This window comes from Leptonychotes weddellii, chromosome 5 (genome assembly GCF_054177405.1).
Source record: "Leptonychotes weddellii isolate Sample4059 chromosome 5, ASM5417740v2, whole genome shotgun sequence".
Lineage (NCBI taxonomy): Eukaryota > Metazoa > Chordata > Mammalia > Carnivora > Phocidae > Leptonychotes > Leptonychotes weddellii.
In genome coordinates this window covers 116,772,326-116,792,696 of record NC_138373.1, presented here as the reverse complement: position 1 = coordinate 116,792,696, position 20,371 = coordinate 116,772,326, and the positions used below count along the sequence as shown (strand labels likewise).

The 20,371-nt window shown below is 39.9% G+C and overlaps 2 protein-coding genes across 6 annotated transcripts in view; both read right to left on the bottom strand.

Moving 5' to 3' along the window:
• YEATS4 (YEATS domain containing 4) overlaps positions 1–3,922 on the bottom strand; it is a 37,452-nt gene extending 33,530 nt beyond the window's left edge. For 2 of the 5 annotated variants that reach the window (XM_081822050.1, XM_081822049.1), the window contains exons 1-2: positions 3,640–3,919; positions 739–858 (exon numbers count right to left, since the gene is read on the bottom strand). In XM_081822050.1, the coding sequence (XP_081678176.1) occupies positions 739–858; positions 3,640–3,690 (171 nt within the window). In that variant the 5' untranslated portion in view covers positions 3,691–3,919. Of the gene's footprint in view, positions 1–738; positions 859–3,639 lie in introns of all 5 variants that reach the window. The other 3 variants (XM_081822047.1, XM_081822048.1, XM_006743678.3) reach the window with 3 other exon arrangements.
• An 8,368-nt stretch (positions 3,923–12,290) lies between these two features.
• On the bottom strand, positions 12,291–17,402 carry LYZ (lysozyme). The gene is given in 4 exon segments (NM_001290067.1): positions 12,291–12,719; positions 13,374–13,452; positions 15,253–15,417; positions 17,234–17,402. Coding segments are annotated over 4 exon segments (447 nt in total). The 5' UTR covers positions 17,370–17,402; the 3' UTR covers positions 12,291–12,652.
• Between the last annotated feature and the right edge of the window lie 2,969 nt (positions 17,403–20,371).

Here is a 20,371-nt window from a genome sequence, read left to right as displayed (position 1 = left end):
TATGGCTTTTGGTTTGGCTTCTTTCACTTACCATGTTTCTAAACATTCCATGTGGTAGTAGCATGTATCAGTACTTTATTTCTTTTTACTGCCTAATAATGTTCTATTGTATGGATATACCACATTTTATTTATCCATTCATCAGCTGAAAGATACTTAGGCTGTTTCCATTTCTTTGGCTATTATGAATAATGCTGTTACAAACATTCATATACAAGTTTTTTTGTGAACTTTAAAAGGTTTTAAATCAACAAATATTCATTCACTGAGTATCTGCTGAATACCTACTATGCACTGACTGTATTCCAGGCATCAGAAATTTAGCAACAAAACAAAATTACCAGCATCCAGACTATAGACTAGTTTTTTGTCTTTCATCTTCTCTGATGGTCTTATTACCAAATTGTTCCTAAAAAGTATGAACTACTCTTCCTGAAACACCTGATTAAATACGAAGCTAACTTAAGACGTAATGATTGGAAGATGGGCTGTGTTTATAGCATGGTTCTTGTTATCATAACTTTAGTTGGAAAACATTATTGGAAAATCCATTATTGGAAAATTGGATTTCTACTAACTGTTATGAGATGACAATGCTCACTTTTTTCTTTCAACTTTTTGGGGGTGACATTTCTACAATGGGCCAATTTTATAATCAGAAAGTTACTATATTACAATTTATCTTCAATCAAAAACAAACTGTAGCTTCAAAAAGTTATAGGAGAAACAAGTGCCTACCTCATTTCTATATGGTTTTACATACACTGTCCACTGATGGGTGTGCCCATCCTCTTCTCTTTTCTTTCCAAAATATCGAGCAACATTACCATAAACTATTGGTTTGACGATAGTAACCCCCTAAAGGAAAAATAATTTCAAAACCAATTAATATTGCATCATTTACCCAAATATACAGAATAAGAGCTCTGAAAACTTGGGTTTGTTTTTTTATTTTATTTTATTTATTTATTTGAGAGAGAGAGAGCGTGAGAGGGGGGAGGGTCAGAGGGAGAAGCAGACTCCCTGCTGAGCAGGGAGCCCAATGCAGGACTCAATTCTGGGACTCCAGGATCATGACCTGAGCCGAAGGCAGTCACTTAACCAACTGAGCCACCCAGGCGCCCTGAAAACTTGTTTTAAGGAATGGCAGGCAATCTAAATACCTAGAGTTTGCTTATAACATGGATTTCTCTCAATCAAATCAGTATCAGACAATTATCTTCATATTAACACAAGTAACTAAACACCAGATTAATTACAATGTTCCCACTTTGAAAATGTCTATTTAAATCATGTAAAATACTTTGAGAGATTTTTTTTTAAGAAAGGCAAAGGCTCTTTATTTACAAACCTTAAAGCGAGCCTCAGGAATTAACACCGCCATCACCTGAGGGTAATAATGTCTTGATTTATCAGTTTACAGCAGTGTTTTCCAAAGCACAGTATAAACACTAAAGACAGTCTGGGAGAGGATTTTAGGTAGAATTAAGGCAAACATTTTTCAATTCATTACTTATGTGTTAAGTTCTGAGATGGAAGTACATGTTTCTAATTACATCTGGTATGTGTAGAGGTGGTGACTGTTGCCGGATTATCATGAAAAGGAGAGACAAAAAATTTCAAGGCAGGAGAAAACGCTGAATGTTGCACATGAAATTTGAAACTAACTGTTCAACAGTAAGAATGTATCTGAAGGTCAAAAAGCAAGACATACCACATATTAAAAGTGCTCTGCCAATGTACTCAATTCGTAAGAAGCAAGGAAAAGCCGTGAACAAATGGAAAAACTTTTCATTTTGGCTGGAAAATTAACAAATCCAATCCCTATGAGCCTCAAGTTAGTTAAAAGAAGGCAAGCAGTTTGTATGAGAATTTAAATAATCACAGCAAGTGCTATTTGACACTTGTGACAGGAGAAGATGAGGCATCAGGCTCAAGGCCTGAATGAATGAGCAGAAGGAGCACTGGCGCCAGGTATGGGTAATACATCCTGCAGCTACTACTGTGTTGCTAGAACTTGCAGATTTCCTCGGTGATGCAAAGCTGGTTCATCTGTCAACAGACTTTCTAACTGAAGGAAATTTATCTAAATTGGAAAAAGATGCCTACAAAATGACATAACAATCATCAAGAATGAGAAATAAATCCTTAATTTTAAAGCTTTACATGACTAACTCACAGGCATGTTTGGTGGAAAAGCATTTGAGGACTACAAGCCTAATCTCCTCAAATCACTTTGACTTAAAACGTTTTGAACCTTACATGATTACAAGTAGAGAAAGTTCTGTAAGTTCTCCAAAAGCTAACGTTTTAACCCTTTGGTACTACTTTCCTATCAGTCCCAAACCTTGCCCAAAGCTTGGGCAAAATATGTATTTATGATGAAGTTTCTGGTACTATGAATTCTACCTGACATCTTTCCATTAAATTTTGGTAGTTTCTGAAATTTTCCAAGAACTCCTACTTCGCACGTGATATTAAAGCACTGTGCATAATAGTTGTATACACGTACAGTCAAAATTATGTAAAAATTATGTATGACACGGATCAGGACTTGATGAAAAGCTAGAGTAACTAGATTGGTGCTAACGTGGGTGATATTTCTTTTTTTAAAAAGATTTTATTTACTTATTTGACAGAGAGCGCACAAGCACAAGCAGGGGGAGCAGCAGAGGGAGGGAGAAGCAGGCTTCCCGCTGAGCAGGGAGCCCGATGTGGGGCTCAATCCCAGGACGCTGAGACCATGACCTGAGCTGAAGGCAGGTGTCTAATCGACTGAGCCACCCAGGCGCCCCGTGGGTGATTTCTTTTTAAAAATTTCCTTTCTGCAATAAATCTAAAATCAGAAGGGGTAAAATTAGGTGTTATATATCAAGAACCAGAGAGCCCTGCCTTAAAAACTAATGTGCCAGGGGATGTAGGAAAGTGGGAGGGAAATGGGTCAGTGTCAAACATTATATTAGGCTCCACGCCAGCAACTTTAAAAACAAAAGAAAACTAACATTTACGGAATGTTCTCTATGTGCGGGCCAGTGTTATCTTCTCTGCATGCCTTGATTAATATCTTGGCCGAAGCTTTGGGGCTTTGTGGACATCATGAACTCGGGCAAGTTTTCTGAACTTTTCTATCCCCCAAGTTCTTCAGTTCTCGCACCTGCACATGCTGTGTGGGTAAGCCTCTGAAAGGCTGCTGTAGGGACTGAATCAGAGAATCGGGTAAAGCGGTTAGCTACTCTGCTTGGCACGGTAAGCGCAGAACCCAGTATCTGCTGCTCTTACTATCCTCACAATCAGGTGGATGGCACCCCCAGTTTACCGGTGACCTGGGCTGGCAGATGAGCACCAAGCCCTCAAAGCAGCTATTTTCCTCGGCAACAACGTCCAGTTCTCCCTCAAGCCACCACTGGTTTTTTGGCGGGGACGGAAGGGGGTGGAGAGGCGGTCAAATCGTGGCCAAAAGAAAAGAAACACTGATTTTCCCGCAGCGGCTTTGACTCGCTCTCGGTCTAGAAACCACTGCCCAAGCCTGAGCTGAGAAGGCGCGAGAGGGAAAACAATCGGGCCCTCCCCAACGTGGCGCAGGGAGGAGCCAGGACGTGAGAGCCACTCCCGGAGGGGAGGCGCGTGCTGGGCACTGACCTTCACTCTCCCGCCGGAGTCAGGCCCAAATTCGGCCATTCTCTTGAACATATTGCCCTACGGAAGAAGCCGCCGCCGCCAGGGAAAGAGACCGGGGCCGGCGGGGTCGCCGCTCCCCTCAGAGGCCCCGCTCCTCCCGCGCGGGCCCAGGCGGATGGTTTCTGGCTGAGCGAGGGCGAGTCTCCGGAGCTCGCGGCGCTGACAACACCCAACTCCTCGCGGCGGGCGAGTCCCGGAAGCGCGTTTAGTCCCGCGCCGTGGAGAGCCCAATGGAAGGAGCGGTGGCGGCGCCGTGCGCAGGCGCGAGGAGCTGGGGCGCAAAGTGCGCAGGCGCTGAGCCGACCCCCTGCGGCGGGGCGGGCCTCGGTGGTGGGAAACCGCTGGAGGCCCGGTGGTCCGGTTTTCCTGACGCCCCCCACCCCCATCACCTGGATACGGAATAAACGAGAAGTTGGCGTTTGGAGCCAATACCTTGTCATCGCTAAAGAGTACGATTTTTAATCAAGTTAATCAAATCTACTCGCTGGCCCACACAAGCTTTGGTTTGCCCAATATCTTCCATCCCTTCTGTTAAGAGAGAATCTTCCAGTTTAAAATCAGTTCTTAAGGTCTTTTTGCTTCTTCAAGGATTTTGCGCCATCAATCATACCCACTCCATGGTGTATCTTCAGCTTTTCCTCTACTTTGGCTTTTTCCCATAAGAAGAGTTAAGTTTAAATATTTCTCATTAAAAACAGTATGGAGTGGGTGGCTGGGTGGCTCAGTCGTTAAGTATGCGGCTCTTGGTTTCCACGCAGGTCATGATCTCAGGGTTGTGGGATCCAGCCCCGTCTTGGGCTCCATGCTCAGCTGGGAGTCTGACTAAGATTCTCTCTCTCCCCCTCTCCTCCCCACTCTAAAATAAATAAATCTTTAAAAAAACAAAACTGTGGAGGTTCCTCTAAAAGTTAAAAATAGAACTACTCTAGATCTAGCAATTGCACTTTGGGTAATATTAGGTATTACCCAAAGGATACAAAAATTACGGAAAGAGCCCAAATGTCCATCAACTGATAGATGGATAAAGAAGATGTGGTGTAGGGGTGCCTGGGTGGCTCAGTCCTTTAAGCCTCCAACTCTTGATTTCAGCTCAGGTCATGATCTCAGGGTCCTGGGATCAAGCCCCTCATTGGGCTCCATGCTCTGCAGGGAGTGTGCTTCAGGATTCTCCCTTTCCCTCTCCCTGTGCTCTTCCTTCCAGTTGTGCACACACAGTCACTCTCTGTCTCTCAAATAAATAAATCTTTTAAAAAATGTGGTATATGTACACACACACACACAATAGAATATTAGCCATAAAAAGAATGAAATCTTGCCGTTTGCCATGACTTCGATGGAGCTAGAGAGTATTATGCTAAGTGAAATAAGTCAGTCAGAGAAAGACAAATACCATATGATTTCACTCAGGTGAAATATAAGAAACAAAACAGATGAGCATGGGGGGAAAAGAGGCAAACCAGGAAGCAGAGTCTTAACTAGAGAACAAACTGAAGGTTATTGGTGGGGAGGTGGGCAGGGGATGGGTTAAATAGGTGATGGGTATTAAGGAGGGCACTTGTGATGAACACTGGGTATTATATGTATGATATATGTATGTATGATGAATCACTAAATTTTACACCTGAAACTAATATTACACCTGAAACTAATATTACACTAATATTAACTAGCAGGAATTTAAATAAAAACTTGAAAAAAAACTTTATTAAAAACCATCCATTTTTGATCCTGCATATCTCTATTTTTGCATTATCCTTAAAAGTCGACCCTAAAAAGGCTCTCAATATTTCCTATTTGTTTCCATATGCTCCTCAGTCCATCACCTTCTGAATTTCATCCTCACTGAAACCTCTCTGACCAGAGTTATTGACTTTTCTATTAGTAAATATGTTAACCACTTTCCCTTAACTCATTTGACTTCCTGGCAGGATTTGACGATGCTAACCACTTCCTCCTTTTGTGATGCCCATTCTCTTGGTTTTTTTTTTTTTTTTTTAATTTATTTGACAGAGAGATAGACAGAAGAGCACAAGCAGAGGGAGTGGCAGAGGGAGAGGGAGAAGCAGGCTCTGCACTGAGCAGGGAACCCGATGCGGGACTCGATCCCAGGACCCTGAGATCATGACCTGAGCCGAAGGCAGACGCTTAACCATCTGAGCCACCCAGGCGCCCTCTCTTGGTTTTTCTGTTAAATCTTGGGCAGCTGATTTCCAGGTGGTTAGTCACTCTCTTCTCTATATTCTCATAGTGCCTAAGGGATTGTAACACTTATCATGTTCTGTATTAATTATTTGTGAACTCCATGAGGGCAATAACTTTATCTTATTCACCTTAGTATTCTTAGGTCCACAACATTTCTTGTGCCCAATAATCAATGTTTGTTGAATAGTAAATAAATGAAAAATGGAGAAGTCAAGAAGACTTGAGGCTATTTTCCAAAGGTAGATGAAACCAGTGAGACCTGTTAAAGCACACTGTCCTACAAAATCCTTCACATCACAATACGGGATTTTTTTTGTCCCCTGTACCCTCGCCCAAATTTCACCTTTTTCAAATTACAGCTTTCAGAACGTGACCTCTGGAACCCAAATTTGCTCTTTATAATTATTTCTTCAGCTTTCCTCTTTCTGCTTTTCTCCTGTTTCACAGAGGATTTTTTACTCTTTGTTTAAAATCTTACCCTAAGTATTTTTTAAGTAAAATAACATTTAATAAAATAAAATTAAGCAAATACATAAAACATATTGGGAACTTTTGTGGAAAGATAATGGATCGAATACACATCTTTTGTCTCCTCCCATAACTCCTTTAAAGCAAGTAAAGAGATTTTCAAAAAGGCATAAACCTAGAAGGATAAGAAGAATGGTTGGAGGCGGGGAGAAAAAAATAAGAAGAATGGGAGGGAAGGCAAAACAGAATCTTGAAATCTGGAATAGGAATCGTGGTATAGGGCAGTCCTGAGAGCTGAGCAGTCAGAACTAATACACATCCCGCCCTTCCCCCCCACCCCCACCCCCCACCCCACCCCACCCCCGCCAAGTCTCAAGAATTTGTATTTATGGGGAATCTCTGGACGTAAGGGGAGGGAGATGGAAGAGAGAAGCTAACAAAACAGGTTGAGAGTCTGTTTCCTGGGTGGCACAGTTGGTTAAGCCTCAGGCTTTGGTGGTGGCTCAGTCAGAAGAGTATGTGACTCTTGATCTTGGGGTCATGATTTCAAGGCCACATTGGGTGTAGAGATTACTTAAATAAATAAACTTTAAAAAAAGGGTGAAATTGACAAAATTCTAGCTGTGTCTGAAGCCTTGAGAGATTATTTAAATATTTAATATTTAATGTTTAAATATTAGACCTAGAGTTTGGGAGGTAAAACCAAAAGATACACAGAAAACTAAGCAAATTTAAGAGTCATGCAGTTATTAGCTCTAGGGAAAATACAATCTTCCATTAGAGAAGAAAATAATTGTATTTGTGGCTATGTAAATACTGAGTATTGGTCTAACAAAAATGTATAATTACATTGGAAGGATAGGCACTGGGGAAGGGTGCCATCTGCAATGGAGATTGAGGAGGAGGAAATAGAGCCTAATCCTTAACTTCCATAGTGGAAAGTCAATATCCTAATAGCCTAGGATGATGGAAAAATCAAGAAAATGCAATATAAGCCTAATATTTAAAAGCATGGAGGTAAATATAAAAAACATTAAACTAAAAGAGTAGAAAGCAGTTGCATGTAAAGGTGGAGAAATGAGGAGGTACATCTTTCATAAATTTTGTGGAACTATCTGACTCTGTAAACACTGAGAATTTATAACCTTATTAAAATTAAAAATGACTGGGGCGCCTGGGTGGCTCAGTCAGTTGGGTGTCTGCCTTCAGCTCAGGTTGTGATCCCAGGGTCATTTGATTGAGCCCCGCATCGGGCTCCCTGCTCGGCAGGGAGCCTGCTTCTCCCTCTCCCTCTGCCTGCCGCTCTGCCTACTTGTGTTCTCTCTCTCTGTCAAATAAATAAATAAAATCTTTAAAAAATTAAATTAAATTAAATTAAAAATGATTTAAAAATATAATTGCATAATAGATATGCATTTAATTGGAAAACATTGTATCTATGAATGACATTAGTCACTCCTCATTATAATTTTTATTAATCTCCTTTCACAACTTCTAAGTAAATATTTTTTCAATGAGTCCACTATGGGCGCCTGGGTGGCACAGTCAATTGGGCACCTGACCCTTGGTTTTGGCTGGTGTCGTGATCTCAGGGTTGTGAGATCGAGCCCCACATTGAGCTCCAAGTCAGGCTCTGCATTCAGCAGGGAGTCTGCTTGAGAATCTCTCTCCCTCTCCCTCTGCCCCTCCTGCTCTCTCTTTCTAAAATAAATAAATAAATCTTTAAAAAAAGGTAAATGAGTCCACTAAATAGAAGTGCAAAAGATGTGTTCAGGGCTTAGTTATAATTAGTGCCACATAAAGAGCTAAGTTATCATCTGGAATATTACTCTGCATTTCAAATAATACCCTGGGGTAAAAGTAAGCAACATACAGATTGAGTTTCTCTTAAAAATGATCAAACATTGATATTGATTTTTATTTCATTCCCAAATAAGAATAGAAATTCAGTTTGGGAGCTTGATTGTATGATAATAAAAGCTATAAATAAGAAATGACAGTTACCAAAAACATTAAGCAAAATCTCCAGGAAACATCGCTTTCCCTCTTCAGCCAACTTTTGCTAATCTCTGGTTGTTTCTTCAGTCAGCCTGTGTTGTTGAGCTATCCTGGAGCTTTCTGGATATATCTCATTTCTGCATCGGAGCTGTCACTCTTCAAGTCTCTCTCCCCTACCTTGACTCATTCTTTATGCACCTCTGGGTGACCTGATATGAATAAACCCATATTTTGGGGGGTTTAATCGTATTAGAATGGCTCCAGAATCTTGAAGCCTGAGGCTGCACCCGTGTTGGGGACCTCTGTTGCCCTCCCATGGCTGGTCTATGCATTACAGTCACATAGTCAAGACTTGACCCTTGGAATCCCAGAAGCTGTTGTACTGGAATCATGTGGGCCTGAAGAGTAAGAAAAATCCTAGAATGGTCAACATGGAGGAATATACTAAATAATCAGGAAGAGATTCATTCGATCAGCTGTTTATTGAGTGCGTATCATGTTCCAGGTGTTTGGAATATGGGTGTAAAAAACTCTGCCCTCCTTCCTATCAGGACAGTGACCCAGCATGGTGTCAGAGATGTAACACAGTTAAGAGGGCGTGCAGATGTGGAGGAAGGGGTAGCCAATGAAGGATATTAGAGCCTGAGTGGAGAGGGTCTATTCCACGGTGTGGCAGTGTTGGGAGATTTGTTACATACAGACAAATTGATCAAATACATACATGCACTAAGGATACATTTCAAAGCTATTAAGCACAATGGAAGCCAAGTTTCTCACTATCAGAGAAGAGAGTTAACAACGTGGAAAAAGAGAAAAATAGAATGAACCCTGTGGTGTGGGATTGGAATTGGAGATACTGATATGAATTCAATATAAATAGATACAGTGATAAATACTGTGTAAATACATATAACCTTTAATTCTGTCCACTGGTGGGGCCTGGAATCAGTGACACTCTAGTGCCTAGATCTTGTTTTTCAAATACCATTGTCCAGGGGCACCTGGGTGGCTCAGTCGGTTGAGCATCGGACTCTTGATTTCAGCTCAGGTCATGATCTCAGGGTCATGAGATTGAGCCCTGCACTGGGCTCCACACTCAGCGGGGAGTCTGCTGGAGATTCCTCTCCCTCTCCCTCTGCCCCTCTATGCACACTCGCTCTCTCCCTCTCTCTCTAAAATAAATAGATCTAAATAAATACATACATATATACGTACATATGTACCATTGTCCACTCTACCGAATCAGTGCTCTTTGGAGAAATGGCTGATTCCAGGGCTGGGGCAGGGGAAGAACAAGGTGAGCCTTAGACCATCCTGTGCCAGAAAACAAAAAAGTACTCAAGAAATATGAGGACATGACAAAATGATGCAGAAGCTAGCTTACAGAGAAGCTCTACTAGCCAAATTACGGACAATGTGAACATAAAAATAAATGGTAGTAATGGATTGTAATTTGAATAAAATAGGAAGCCATGGGTCCATATTGATATAATAAATAAATGCATGAATTGAAAACTTGTTAAGGAACAGTCTTAAAGCCCTTACCCCTTCCCAAATACTTCACAGTAGAGGTCACTTGATCAAATGACCAAAGTATGGGCGCCTGGGTGGCTCAGTCGTTAAGCGTCTGCCTTCGGCTCAGGTCATGATCCCAGGGTCCTGGGATCAAGTCCCACATCGGGCTCCCTGCTCGGCGGGAAGCCTGTTTCTCCCTCTCCCACTCCCCCTGCTTGTGTTCCCTCTCTCGCTGTGTATCTCTCTGTCAAATAAATAAATAAAATCTTAAAAAAAAAAAAAACAAAACAAAACTGTGTGCCACCCGAGAGGGTACAATGGGAACAGCACAGCATCACTTCTGTGGTATTTTTGCCAAAAATGCACAACCTAATCTAATCAAGAGAACAGCAAAACAACTTTAAGACATTTTGCAACATAACTGGTCTCTGGTCTTCAAAATTGTTAAGTTGTGAAAATCAAAGGAAAAAACTGAAGAAATGATCCAGATTGAAGAAAACTAAAAAAAAAAAAAAATGGCAACAAAATACAGCACATAATTCTGAATTAGATCTTTCTATTGTGAAGAATTTACAGGGACAATGGATGAAATTAAATGGGCTCTAAAGAGTAGGTGGTAATAATGTATCAGTGTTAGCTTCCAGATCTGGGTGATGTTTTGAGGTTATGTAGGAATCACACACTGAAGGATTCAGGGCCACATGGGCACCAATTTACTCTCAAACTGTTCAGAAAACTTAAGGCCTTTGTACTGTACATGTAAATTCTGGGGAAAATTGAGACATTTCAATGTCTTTAAAAAGTGGGAAAAATCTATTATTTTAGAAGTTATATTTCAGCGAGGAGAGACAAATAAATAAGTAAGTAAAATATGTAGTCTATCAAATGGCTATAGGCTTGAGTGCTAGAGCACTCCCTCAGTTAGAAACTAAGTAACAGAGGAAAGGCCAGTCAAGGACTGAGAAGGGGCAATCCATGAGGAGGGATGTGAACGAGGAGAAGGAGGAGAAGCTGAGGGGGAAAAAGCTTTCCAGAAGTATGAAGTGGTTCACTTGGTCAAGTGCTACTGAAAGATCTAGTGAGATAAACAGAGATCACTAGAATTGCAAAGTCTTTGAATTGCAAGAATCTTTGCAAGGTTACCAGGACATTTTGTACAATGGCAGGGGATATCCAGCAAAGAGAGAGTAACTCAGGATGCAGGAAACACTCTGCTAACTTGGGAGTCATGAGACGGATGCAATCCAAGATTGCATGTGGAGACCCTGCCGTTGGCAGGAGCGGAGGAAGAGAGGATGGGCCCAGGGGAAGGTGTGATCGCTGTTACAGTGGCAAGGAGGGGAGAATTTCGTATGAGCTTGCTTCTATTTTCTCAGTGTAATGTGAGGTCAGGTCATCTACTGAGAACAGAGAGGGTGAAAAGTGAATGGTTGGATGTGTGTGCTGGGGCTTTGAAGAGAGAGGAAGAGAACTAAAATAGTAATAGTCATTTTGGAGAGTGGGGACACCAACACAGAAGGAGTGCAGAGAAGTGACTCGGATGGCCATGCAGACTGAGGGCCCATGCAAGATCTGTGGTTATCAAAATGAGATCTGTCAGAATGCTTGTGGATTTTTCTCCAGCAATATCCAGCTGTTTGGGTACAGGTAAAGATATAGAATATATTAAGAATATCAAATAATTATATTTTTTAAAGATTATTTATTTATTTATTTGACAGAGAGAGACACAGCAAGAGAGGGAACACAAGCAGGGGGAGTGTGAGAGGGAGAAGCAAGCTTCCTGCGGAGCAGGGAGCCCGATGCGGGGCCCGATCCCAGGACCCTGGGATTAGGACTGAGCCGAAGGCAGATGCCTAACGACTGAGCCCCCAAATAATTCTTTTTTGAATACACATATTTTTTCTTCTTAGACACTAGTTGGGTCTAAACAAAGAAAGACAAGTTATGAGTTGCAAAGCCTCTAATGATAATGTTTGTATTATTTTTATAACATGCATAATTTCACACCTTTGGTTAATCAGCAATTATTTCAATACTTGCAGTCATTTGCCTCAAGATTTAGTCATAATGCATGAATCTAAGTTAATAAAATCAAAGAACAACAACAGCTCATCCAGTCCTTCTTTATATTCCTTCATGATCACAAAGATGCATAGAAGAGTTCTTTAAAGGGCCAAAATAGATTCACATATAAACTGTCAATTTATTTTTAAAGCAGTATGAAAGCAACATTTCTGAGAAAATATTTAAACCAAGGTCACAGTTTAGAAAAGCAAAATTCTTAATTCAGGCTGTCATCATTTTTAGCCATTTGGCATTCTGCTCCTTTTTAAACTTTATATTGCCCAACAGAGAGTGTTTTTTTGTTTGTTTTGTAGGGTTTTTTTTGTTTGCTTTGTGTTTTTTTTTAATTTTTTTTTTTACTGTTTTTGGAGAGGACTGAACAGATGCCTATTCAGCTAGGATTTTGCCTAAGATGTTTGTTTTAAGATCTTTTGTTACATTTTTATAAAATATTGGGGAGTACTGAAGATTAAGTTGGGGTTATTTCTTTAAGAACTGACTATATTGGAGATGTATTTGATAGGCAAGACTTTAGATAAGTTTTCACCAGCATTATTCTATTAGCAAACTGAAAAATGTTACAGGCTATCAAATAAACACATTTCGTAAACATGAAGACTTAGAAGAAAGACCATATTCTGTTCCTGCTTGTGTAAAAGTGTTATTTGAAAGAATGGTAATATGAAAAAGAGATACAATGAGCTGCAGAAGGAAAACTCCACAGTTACACTCCACAATTCCGAACATACTGAGAGACGTCTTGGTTTTCACAGTGTGCTCTCCATGCCACCCTGTAGAGAAAAGCGAAACAAACACTGATAAGGTCAAAACATAGCTTCATTGTAATAGACACACTTCAAATCCTCTGGGAGAACAGAATGTTTTACCGGTAAATGGACGACAGGCTGCAGATAGATTGAGGTATTTGCTATTTATTAAATGGAGATATGTACACCAAGTATGTCACTTCTCCCCAAAGCCCAGGATCCCCCCAAAGCCCAGGAACATGAACGTTGATCTATGCACTCTACAATAGTAATTGCAAAGTGCTTTCCACATTTACTTAACTCCAAAAGCAATTTCAAGATAAGACAAGGAACTGGTAGAATGTTGAGAATCTTAAAAACTCTAGAAATCCTCTAAAATAAATTGAAGGGGGAAAGAGTAAGATTCTAAATCAGATGAAACAGGTTGTTTCTATGTAACTCATTGTTTAGGGTAAGGCTAAAGCAGCAACATTCAGTTCTCTTTTGAAGGAGAGAGGGGGGCTGGGGGGAAGGGCAGAGGGAGAGAGAGAATCTTCAGTAGGCTCCATGCCCAGTGCAGAGCCCAACGTGGGGCACCATCCCAGGACCCCGAGATCATGACCTGAGTGAAATCAAGAGTCGGATGCTCAAACTGAGCCACCCAGGCGCCCCCCACCCCACCTTAATGCTTAAACGTACCATGCGCGAATGCCATTTGGATCACTGACAACCCTCTTTGCACATGCTACAGCTTGAGTGATGTCATCTTTCAGCAAATCTGAAAAAGAGGTGGTGAGGAATGAAAACAGCTTCCATAGAAATTTCATTTTAAGTTTAGATTTAGTCAGCTTTATTCTCTTAGGAGGATGAAAGAACATAAAATTATTTTCTAAGAGTCCATTTATCTGTGAATGTTGGGGGAAAATTTTTCTTCATTCTATCCCATTTGGCATGAAATAAAGCATTCTGTTTCTCATTTACCAAAGTCATGGAAAGCTCTGGAATTGTTAACTAATGTGACAGAAGGTTCTCTTTTTTCTAGGCACTGTAAAAAACAAACAAACAAACAAAAAAAACCAAACACAGACTAGCAATTTTTTAATCAGCAGTTCTGCCACCAGAAATCTATCCTAAAGAAATAATAAAAATGTACCTAAAGATGTATGCACAAGATATTTCATAGCATTTCACAAAGGGGGAAAAGCAGAATAACCTAAGTGCTTACCAATAAGAGCTGGACTAGTAAGTTATAGAACATTTATATGTGGAATTCTTTCCATCCTTTAAAAATAATACAGATCTGTATTTGTTGACATAGAAATAATTTTGTGTGATAAAGAGCAAGCTGTAAAGCAGTAAAAATAGTACAACTTCATTTTTCTTAATGCACATTGCTTACATGTTTGTATGTAGGTACATTTGTGCATGATATAGCTTTACATTCATAACATGATTGATACATACTGTGGAAGAATATACACCAAAAGTTACCAGTGGTCATAAATCTCTGGGGAGTAAGGATTTTTGTTCAATGGCCACATTTTATTATATAATAAAAGATTAAAAATAAATTAGCTGGATGCAAAATGTATTCTAAGACTAATCTTGTCTATTAGTAAGTTTAACATTAAAAGATTTAACAATATCAATTTTACAATACTTCTCCAGTATTTTATACACTGAATATTCCACATGTTATTTCTATCTTTTATATGAGTTCAATAGAATATTTGTTTCACCCCAATTAAACAAATCCATAAAATAACTTGTTAGGTATAACAATAATTATATAAGAACTGTATTTTCTGAAGAGGCAAACTAAAGAGTTGAGAAATGAAAAGTCATCATGTTTCTAATTCACTTTAAAATCACTCAGCAAAAAGAAAAAAATACACGTAAAAAAAGTAAAACTGACAAAGTGTTAACAACTATTAAAGTATGTGATGAGCATATGGCTGTTTATTATACTGAAGTCTCGAAATTTCTATATATTTAGGACATTTCAAAATAAAAAGTAAAAACAATTTTTAGAAAAGGGCCCCACCACCAAATTATCCCTAAACCTCCCCAAAGAAAGTGGGAGAAATGGCATGGTTTTCGACAAAGCATCAATATGTTCATTTATGATAAATTAATAGATCATTTTAGATTACATTAGAAAACTTGAACTTTTTATGATGTCATCATCAGCTCTTTAATTTCTTAGGGAATTATGAGGATGATCATAAAGAGTTTCTAGGTGGGCACCTGGGTGGCTCAGTTGGTTAAGCGACTGCCCTCGGCTCAGGTCATGATCCTGGAGTCCCGGGATCGAGTCCCACGTCGGGCTCCCTGCTCAGCAGGGAGTCTGCTTCTCCCTCTGACCCTCCCCTCTCTCCTGTGCTCTCTCTCATTCTCTCTCTCTCAAATAAATAAATAAAATCTTTAAAAAAAAAAAAAAGAGTTTCTAGGCACTGAAATAGAGTTTTTCTAGGTCCCTGATGAACCTTTCAAGACGCTTTCATTTGTACGGAACCCCTGCTCTCGTAAGTATGACTAGATGAGTCCTGTGCCGCCACTTAAACATCGTCTTTCTTACCGCTGCAGGGTATGTGACAGGAGTTCACGGCTCTGGGCGTTTTGCCATCATTACACCAGTAGCGGCTATTGATCTGAAATATCCCATAATCAGTGCTTCTGCTTCCGGGATTGTAGTTTGTAGCCTTTGTGTTATAATCACTTTCCCATTTGGCCAAACACATCCCTGAAAAAAACTTATTTTTAGTAAGAAACATCAACACCACATGATGTATTTCACATACCATAATCAGTTCTATTTTGCTATTCTATTTTATTAATGACTTACTTTATAAGTGTAAAAGTGTTTTTTCCTTATAAATATAAATATATGTATATATATTTAAGATTTTATTTTTTTAAGTAATCTCTACACTCAACATGGGGCTTGAACTTACAACCCTGAGATCAAGAGTTGCATTCTCCACTGGCTGAGCCAGCCAGGGGCCCCCAAATATATTTTAACACTTTAGTGAGAATCCTTTAGTTTGCAAATCATTTTGTAATACTAATACTAGTATTACAAAATGTATACTATTAGTACACATACTATTAGTATACTAATACTAAACTAGATAACATATTTTTAAAATATTAAAATAGCTGTTTCTTCCATTGTCATTACCCTTCCCCTGCTCCCATCCTCAGGCAAGATTTATCCTAGAATGGAAAAATCAACAGAGTTGTTGAGTGGATCTTATAATTAATAGCAGATACATACATACGCTGATGGAAAAAATGCTTTTTATTAGGAAAAATAAGAATTTTCTGGGAGAAATAAATTTTCTTAAGATACCTAAAGGTGAATTTGCTTATCAAATCAGAATCTGAAAAACAAGAGGTAAAACAGGAAAGACTATTTCATCCATCCATCCACTCGTTCATTCAAAAGCGGTTACCAAGAGGAAATGTTTGAATTCAACCTCAAAAATACAGTGATCACATTGATAAATGTGAACTAAAATATAAAGTAACTTTTACTCAGACATATCTTGAATTAAGTGGAAGAAACTGAAAAATAGTTAATAAACTATACTGAGTAAGAATAGGGACGCCTGAATGGCTCAGTAGGTTAAGCATCTGCCTGGGGCTCAGGTCGTGATCCCAGGGTCCTGGGATTGAGTCCTGTACGGGGTTCCCTGCCCAGCGAGGAGCCTGCCTCCCTCCCTGCGTGTGCGCCCTCTCTCTCTTTCTCTCTCTGACAAATAAATAAAATCTTAAAAAAAAAAAAAAGAATAATAAAATACTATTACAAGCTGCATTTCAGGGATCCTTATATAAACAGTAATCAAGGGGAAATAGGTTCCTACTGCCCCTGCACTGAGAGTTCAACATAGGGTTTTAAAACTTTGCTGTTAAAAATCCCATGGCATGGGGCGCCTGGGTGGCTCAGTCGGTTAAGCGACTGCCTTCGGCTCAGGTCATGATCCTGGAGTCCCGGGATCGAGTCCCGCATCGGGCTCCCTGCTCAGCGGGGGTCTGCTTCTCCCTCTGACCCTCTTCCCTCTCGTGCTCTCTGTCTCTCATTCTCTCTCTCTCAAATAAATAAATAAAATCTTTAAATAATAAAAAAAAAAAAAATCCCATGGCATGGCAGAGAAAAATCCTTATTGCTCTAGGCTCATTACCGTTGGAACCAAGTTCCAAACAGAAAATGCCTGGCGTCAAAGACCCAGGACTTGACAGATAGTCCCGGTGCTCAGATAGACCTTTCAGTCAGCCTACACGTGCCACTGAGTCTGAGGCAACAGACAAATTTAGCAGCTCCAGAAGAGCACAATGGGTCCTGGTATCCCTAGAATGGCAGAGAATTTTGCCCTCCCATGCCCTCATTCCTTCATCTGGCATATCTGATTCTAAAGAAACAAGCTGATATTTTGAACCATTGACCCTCAAAAGAAATAAAAGAAGTCCATTCATTCAAAGCCTCTTTATTACTATTCATCCTCTATCTGTCCCACACCAGGCTAACTATTTGGAAGGATGAAGAAGAGTTAACTTACAGTTTGCCAGGCTGACACCTTTAAAGCCAGCCAGCCCAAGTCTTTTCAGAGTTCTGGCCAGGTCACACCTTTCAAAGACCTTGCCCTGGACGGTGACGGAAAGCAGGAGAAGCCCCAGAAGAAGGGGAGCCTTCATGTTGACCGGGAAGCCAGACCTCTAGGCTGACCGGGGAAGGCTGTGCTCAGTATTTAACATCTTTTCACTTCCTTCTTCTCCTAATGGCTGCGGGTTCCACCCTTTGAGAGATGTGAAAAACAGGAACTCTTTATTGGTTTACTAACTTTGGAAGCTCTTTTTTTTAATATTTGAAAAGAGCTATTTTGATGTCCTAAGAATTACCCTACAGGAAAATGATGAAATGGCATTGTTTAAAGACCTGGCTCATGAAGAACTGGGAAGTAGGACTGTTTCCAAACCAGGAACTGTCTCCTATTTTATTATGAATTTAAGGAACTGTAAAGAAAAAAAAAACACCCTGAATGAACATTTTACACAACAGAAAAAGAGCTCCAATTTTTGATTTTGCATTCACTATGTTGTCTTCATCTTTTTCACTTAAAATTATTTTCTATACTCTTTCCCCAAAAGCACATAACATGTTACTTATCATTTTAATGGGTATATAGCATGATACCATATTGCTCAGCCATATTCCCACTCTAAATTTTTTGTTGCTATTATAATTTTTTGCTTATAAATCAGTGTTTTACTATTATAAATAAGCCTCACGTGAACAATGTTTGTAACTTTTTGACAATGCCTTATCTCACATTTTGATCTTAGAATATAAGGGGTCATTTTAAAACAAGGGAATTTTACAATCAAACCTAAAGAAGAATAGCAGTATATGCTACCTGAAAATCTTCCCTTTTGGCATAAGGATTCTTTTGAACTGAAGGCAACTGAGAAGAAGCAGATCCAAGAAAACACTCTGCCCTCCCTCTATATACCTGAAAACAGAACCACCTAGGTTTGTACAGGACTTAATCACTGACAACTCTACATGCTCATCAGCCCCAAGACCTCACAGGACCTCAAATAACAAATTTTACTGACTAGCTATTATCTTCCAGTGGCCACTAAATATTTATCTTCCCACAGTTTGCTGCCCTTAGAAGCCTAAAACTCTTTTCCTCTGTCTTGTTGTTCTTCTAAAAATGTACTGTTCTTTGGTTAAGATGGTATGTAAGCCCAAATTCTGGCCACCTCTTTGAGTTACTCATCCCTGCATTTCTCTCAAATATATATGAGATACCCATGTTAATAAACTTATTTTTGTCTTGCTCATCTGTCTCTTGTTACAGAGCCCCAGCTGAAACCCTAAAAGAGTAGAAGGAAATCGAATTTTCTCCTCCTGTAGTTTCTGGTGATGAGGATGGGAGAGTAGAAGTCTGGAAAACTCTTCTCTCCCTAGAGACTGCAGCTGATGTATGTGGTAACTGACAACAGACCAGCAGAGGTAAGAGTTCTTACCATGTCAGTCTCCCAGATCTCTGACTATAGCGCCCAGTCAAGAGAGGAGTATAAAACTTTTCTTTTCCTTTCCCTTCCTTTCCAAATTCATAATGGCAGGAGAATAACATCTGAAAAAACAGATCTCGAATCATGACTCTTGTGAATTTAGTTTTGGGTACCTACAGATTATTGATTCTTCCCTTCCCAGAAATAGTCATGTTTTCCTTTGTCTGACTTCTGTATTGTTTGTCATAAGGATGAAAATCATAAGATGAGACTCTTCATTTGTCTTGTTTCAGGTACTGAGAACCTGGCTTTGTAACTAGTGAGAATATTCTCTCTGGTCTCTGCCGCTTGCGTAGGGCCATGGTGGGGAGAGTGCACCTTGTCAGGCTTGCATGGGGCAGCGGGCCAGCAGGCTAGGGGGCTGTTGCTGTCTCTATTTTCCTTTCCTCGTTTGTGCTGGGAAAATTCCTATTCCAGTATCACTTTCTGGTAACACAGGTTTGTGGATCTGTGAACTAAAGTGTCTCCTTTGTGGGAGATAGAACTTTCTTTACCACCTGTGACAGTGAAGGTCTTTGCTTTCTTAAGCTATCTTTGGAGGGGCTCTGCATCTCAAGAGGGCTATACCGTTTGCACTCTCTCTGTGTCCAGGGTTAAGCCATAAAAGGCTTACCGATTTTAAACCATGAAAAGGCTTATTGGTTTGGAGTCACAATTGAGGTAGATATACCTTTGAAGATTTGGACTTTATATCTAAAAGGATTTTTAAGAGAGCTCTCATCCTAAACAAACAAAAGGTCCTATTGGTAACTATAGGAAGATGAGATGAAAGAAAGAAAGAAAGAAAGAAAGAAAGAAAGAAAAGAGAGAAAGAAAGAAAGAGAAAGAGGGAAAGAAAGGAAGAGAGGAAGGAAAGAAGAGAGAAAGAGGAAGGAAGGAAAGAAGGAAGGAGGGAAGGAAAGAAGGAAAAGGGAAGGAGAGGAGAGGAAAGGAAAGGAAAGGAAAGGAAAGAAGGAAGGCAGGAAGAAAGAAAGAAAGAAAGAAAGAAGAAAGAAAGAGAAAGAAAGAAAGAAAGAGAAAGAGAGGAAGGAAAGAAGAGAGAAAGAGGAAGGAAGGAAAGAAGGAAGGAGGGAAGGAAAGAAGGAAAAGGGAAGGAGAGGAGAGGAAAGGAAAGGAAAGAAGGAAGGAAGGAAGAAAGAAAGAGGAAAGAAAGAAAGAGAAAGAAAGAAAGGAAGGAAAGAAGAGAGAAAGAGGAAGGAAGGAAAGAAGGAAGGAGGGAAGGAAGGAAGGAAGAAAGGAAGGAAAAGGGAAGGAGAGGAAAGGAAAGGAAAGAAGGAAGGAAGGAAGAAAGAAAGAAAGAGGAAAGAAAGAAAGAAAGAAGAAAGAAGAAAGAAAGAGAAAGAGAAAAAGAAAGAGAAAGAGAGAAAGAAAGAAAGAGAGGAAGGAAAGAAGAGAGAAAGAGGAAGGAAGGAAAGAAGGAAAAGGAAAGCAAGAAATAGATACAGAGGAAAGTCTTGGCTAGTATGATGGGGGAAAACCCCACATACTTCCTTAACTAGATTAAGAAGTAGAGATCAGACTCAGAACAAATGTTAAGAACTGCAAATGGCACTCAAGCAGATATGAAACATGAAAATACTGATAGCCAGGAAATAGCTTTGACAAAAGCACAGAAA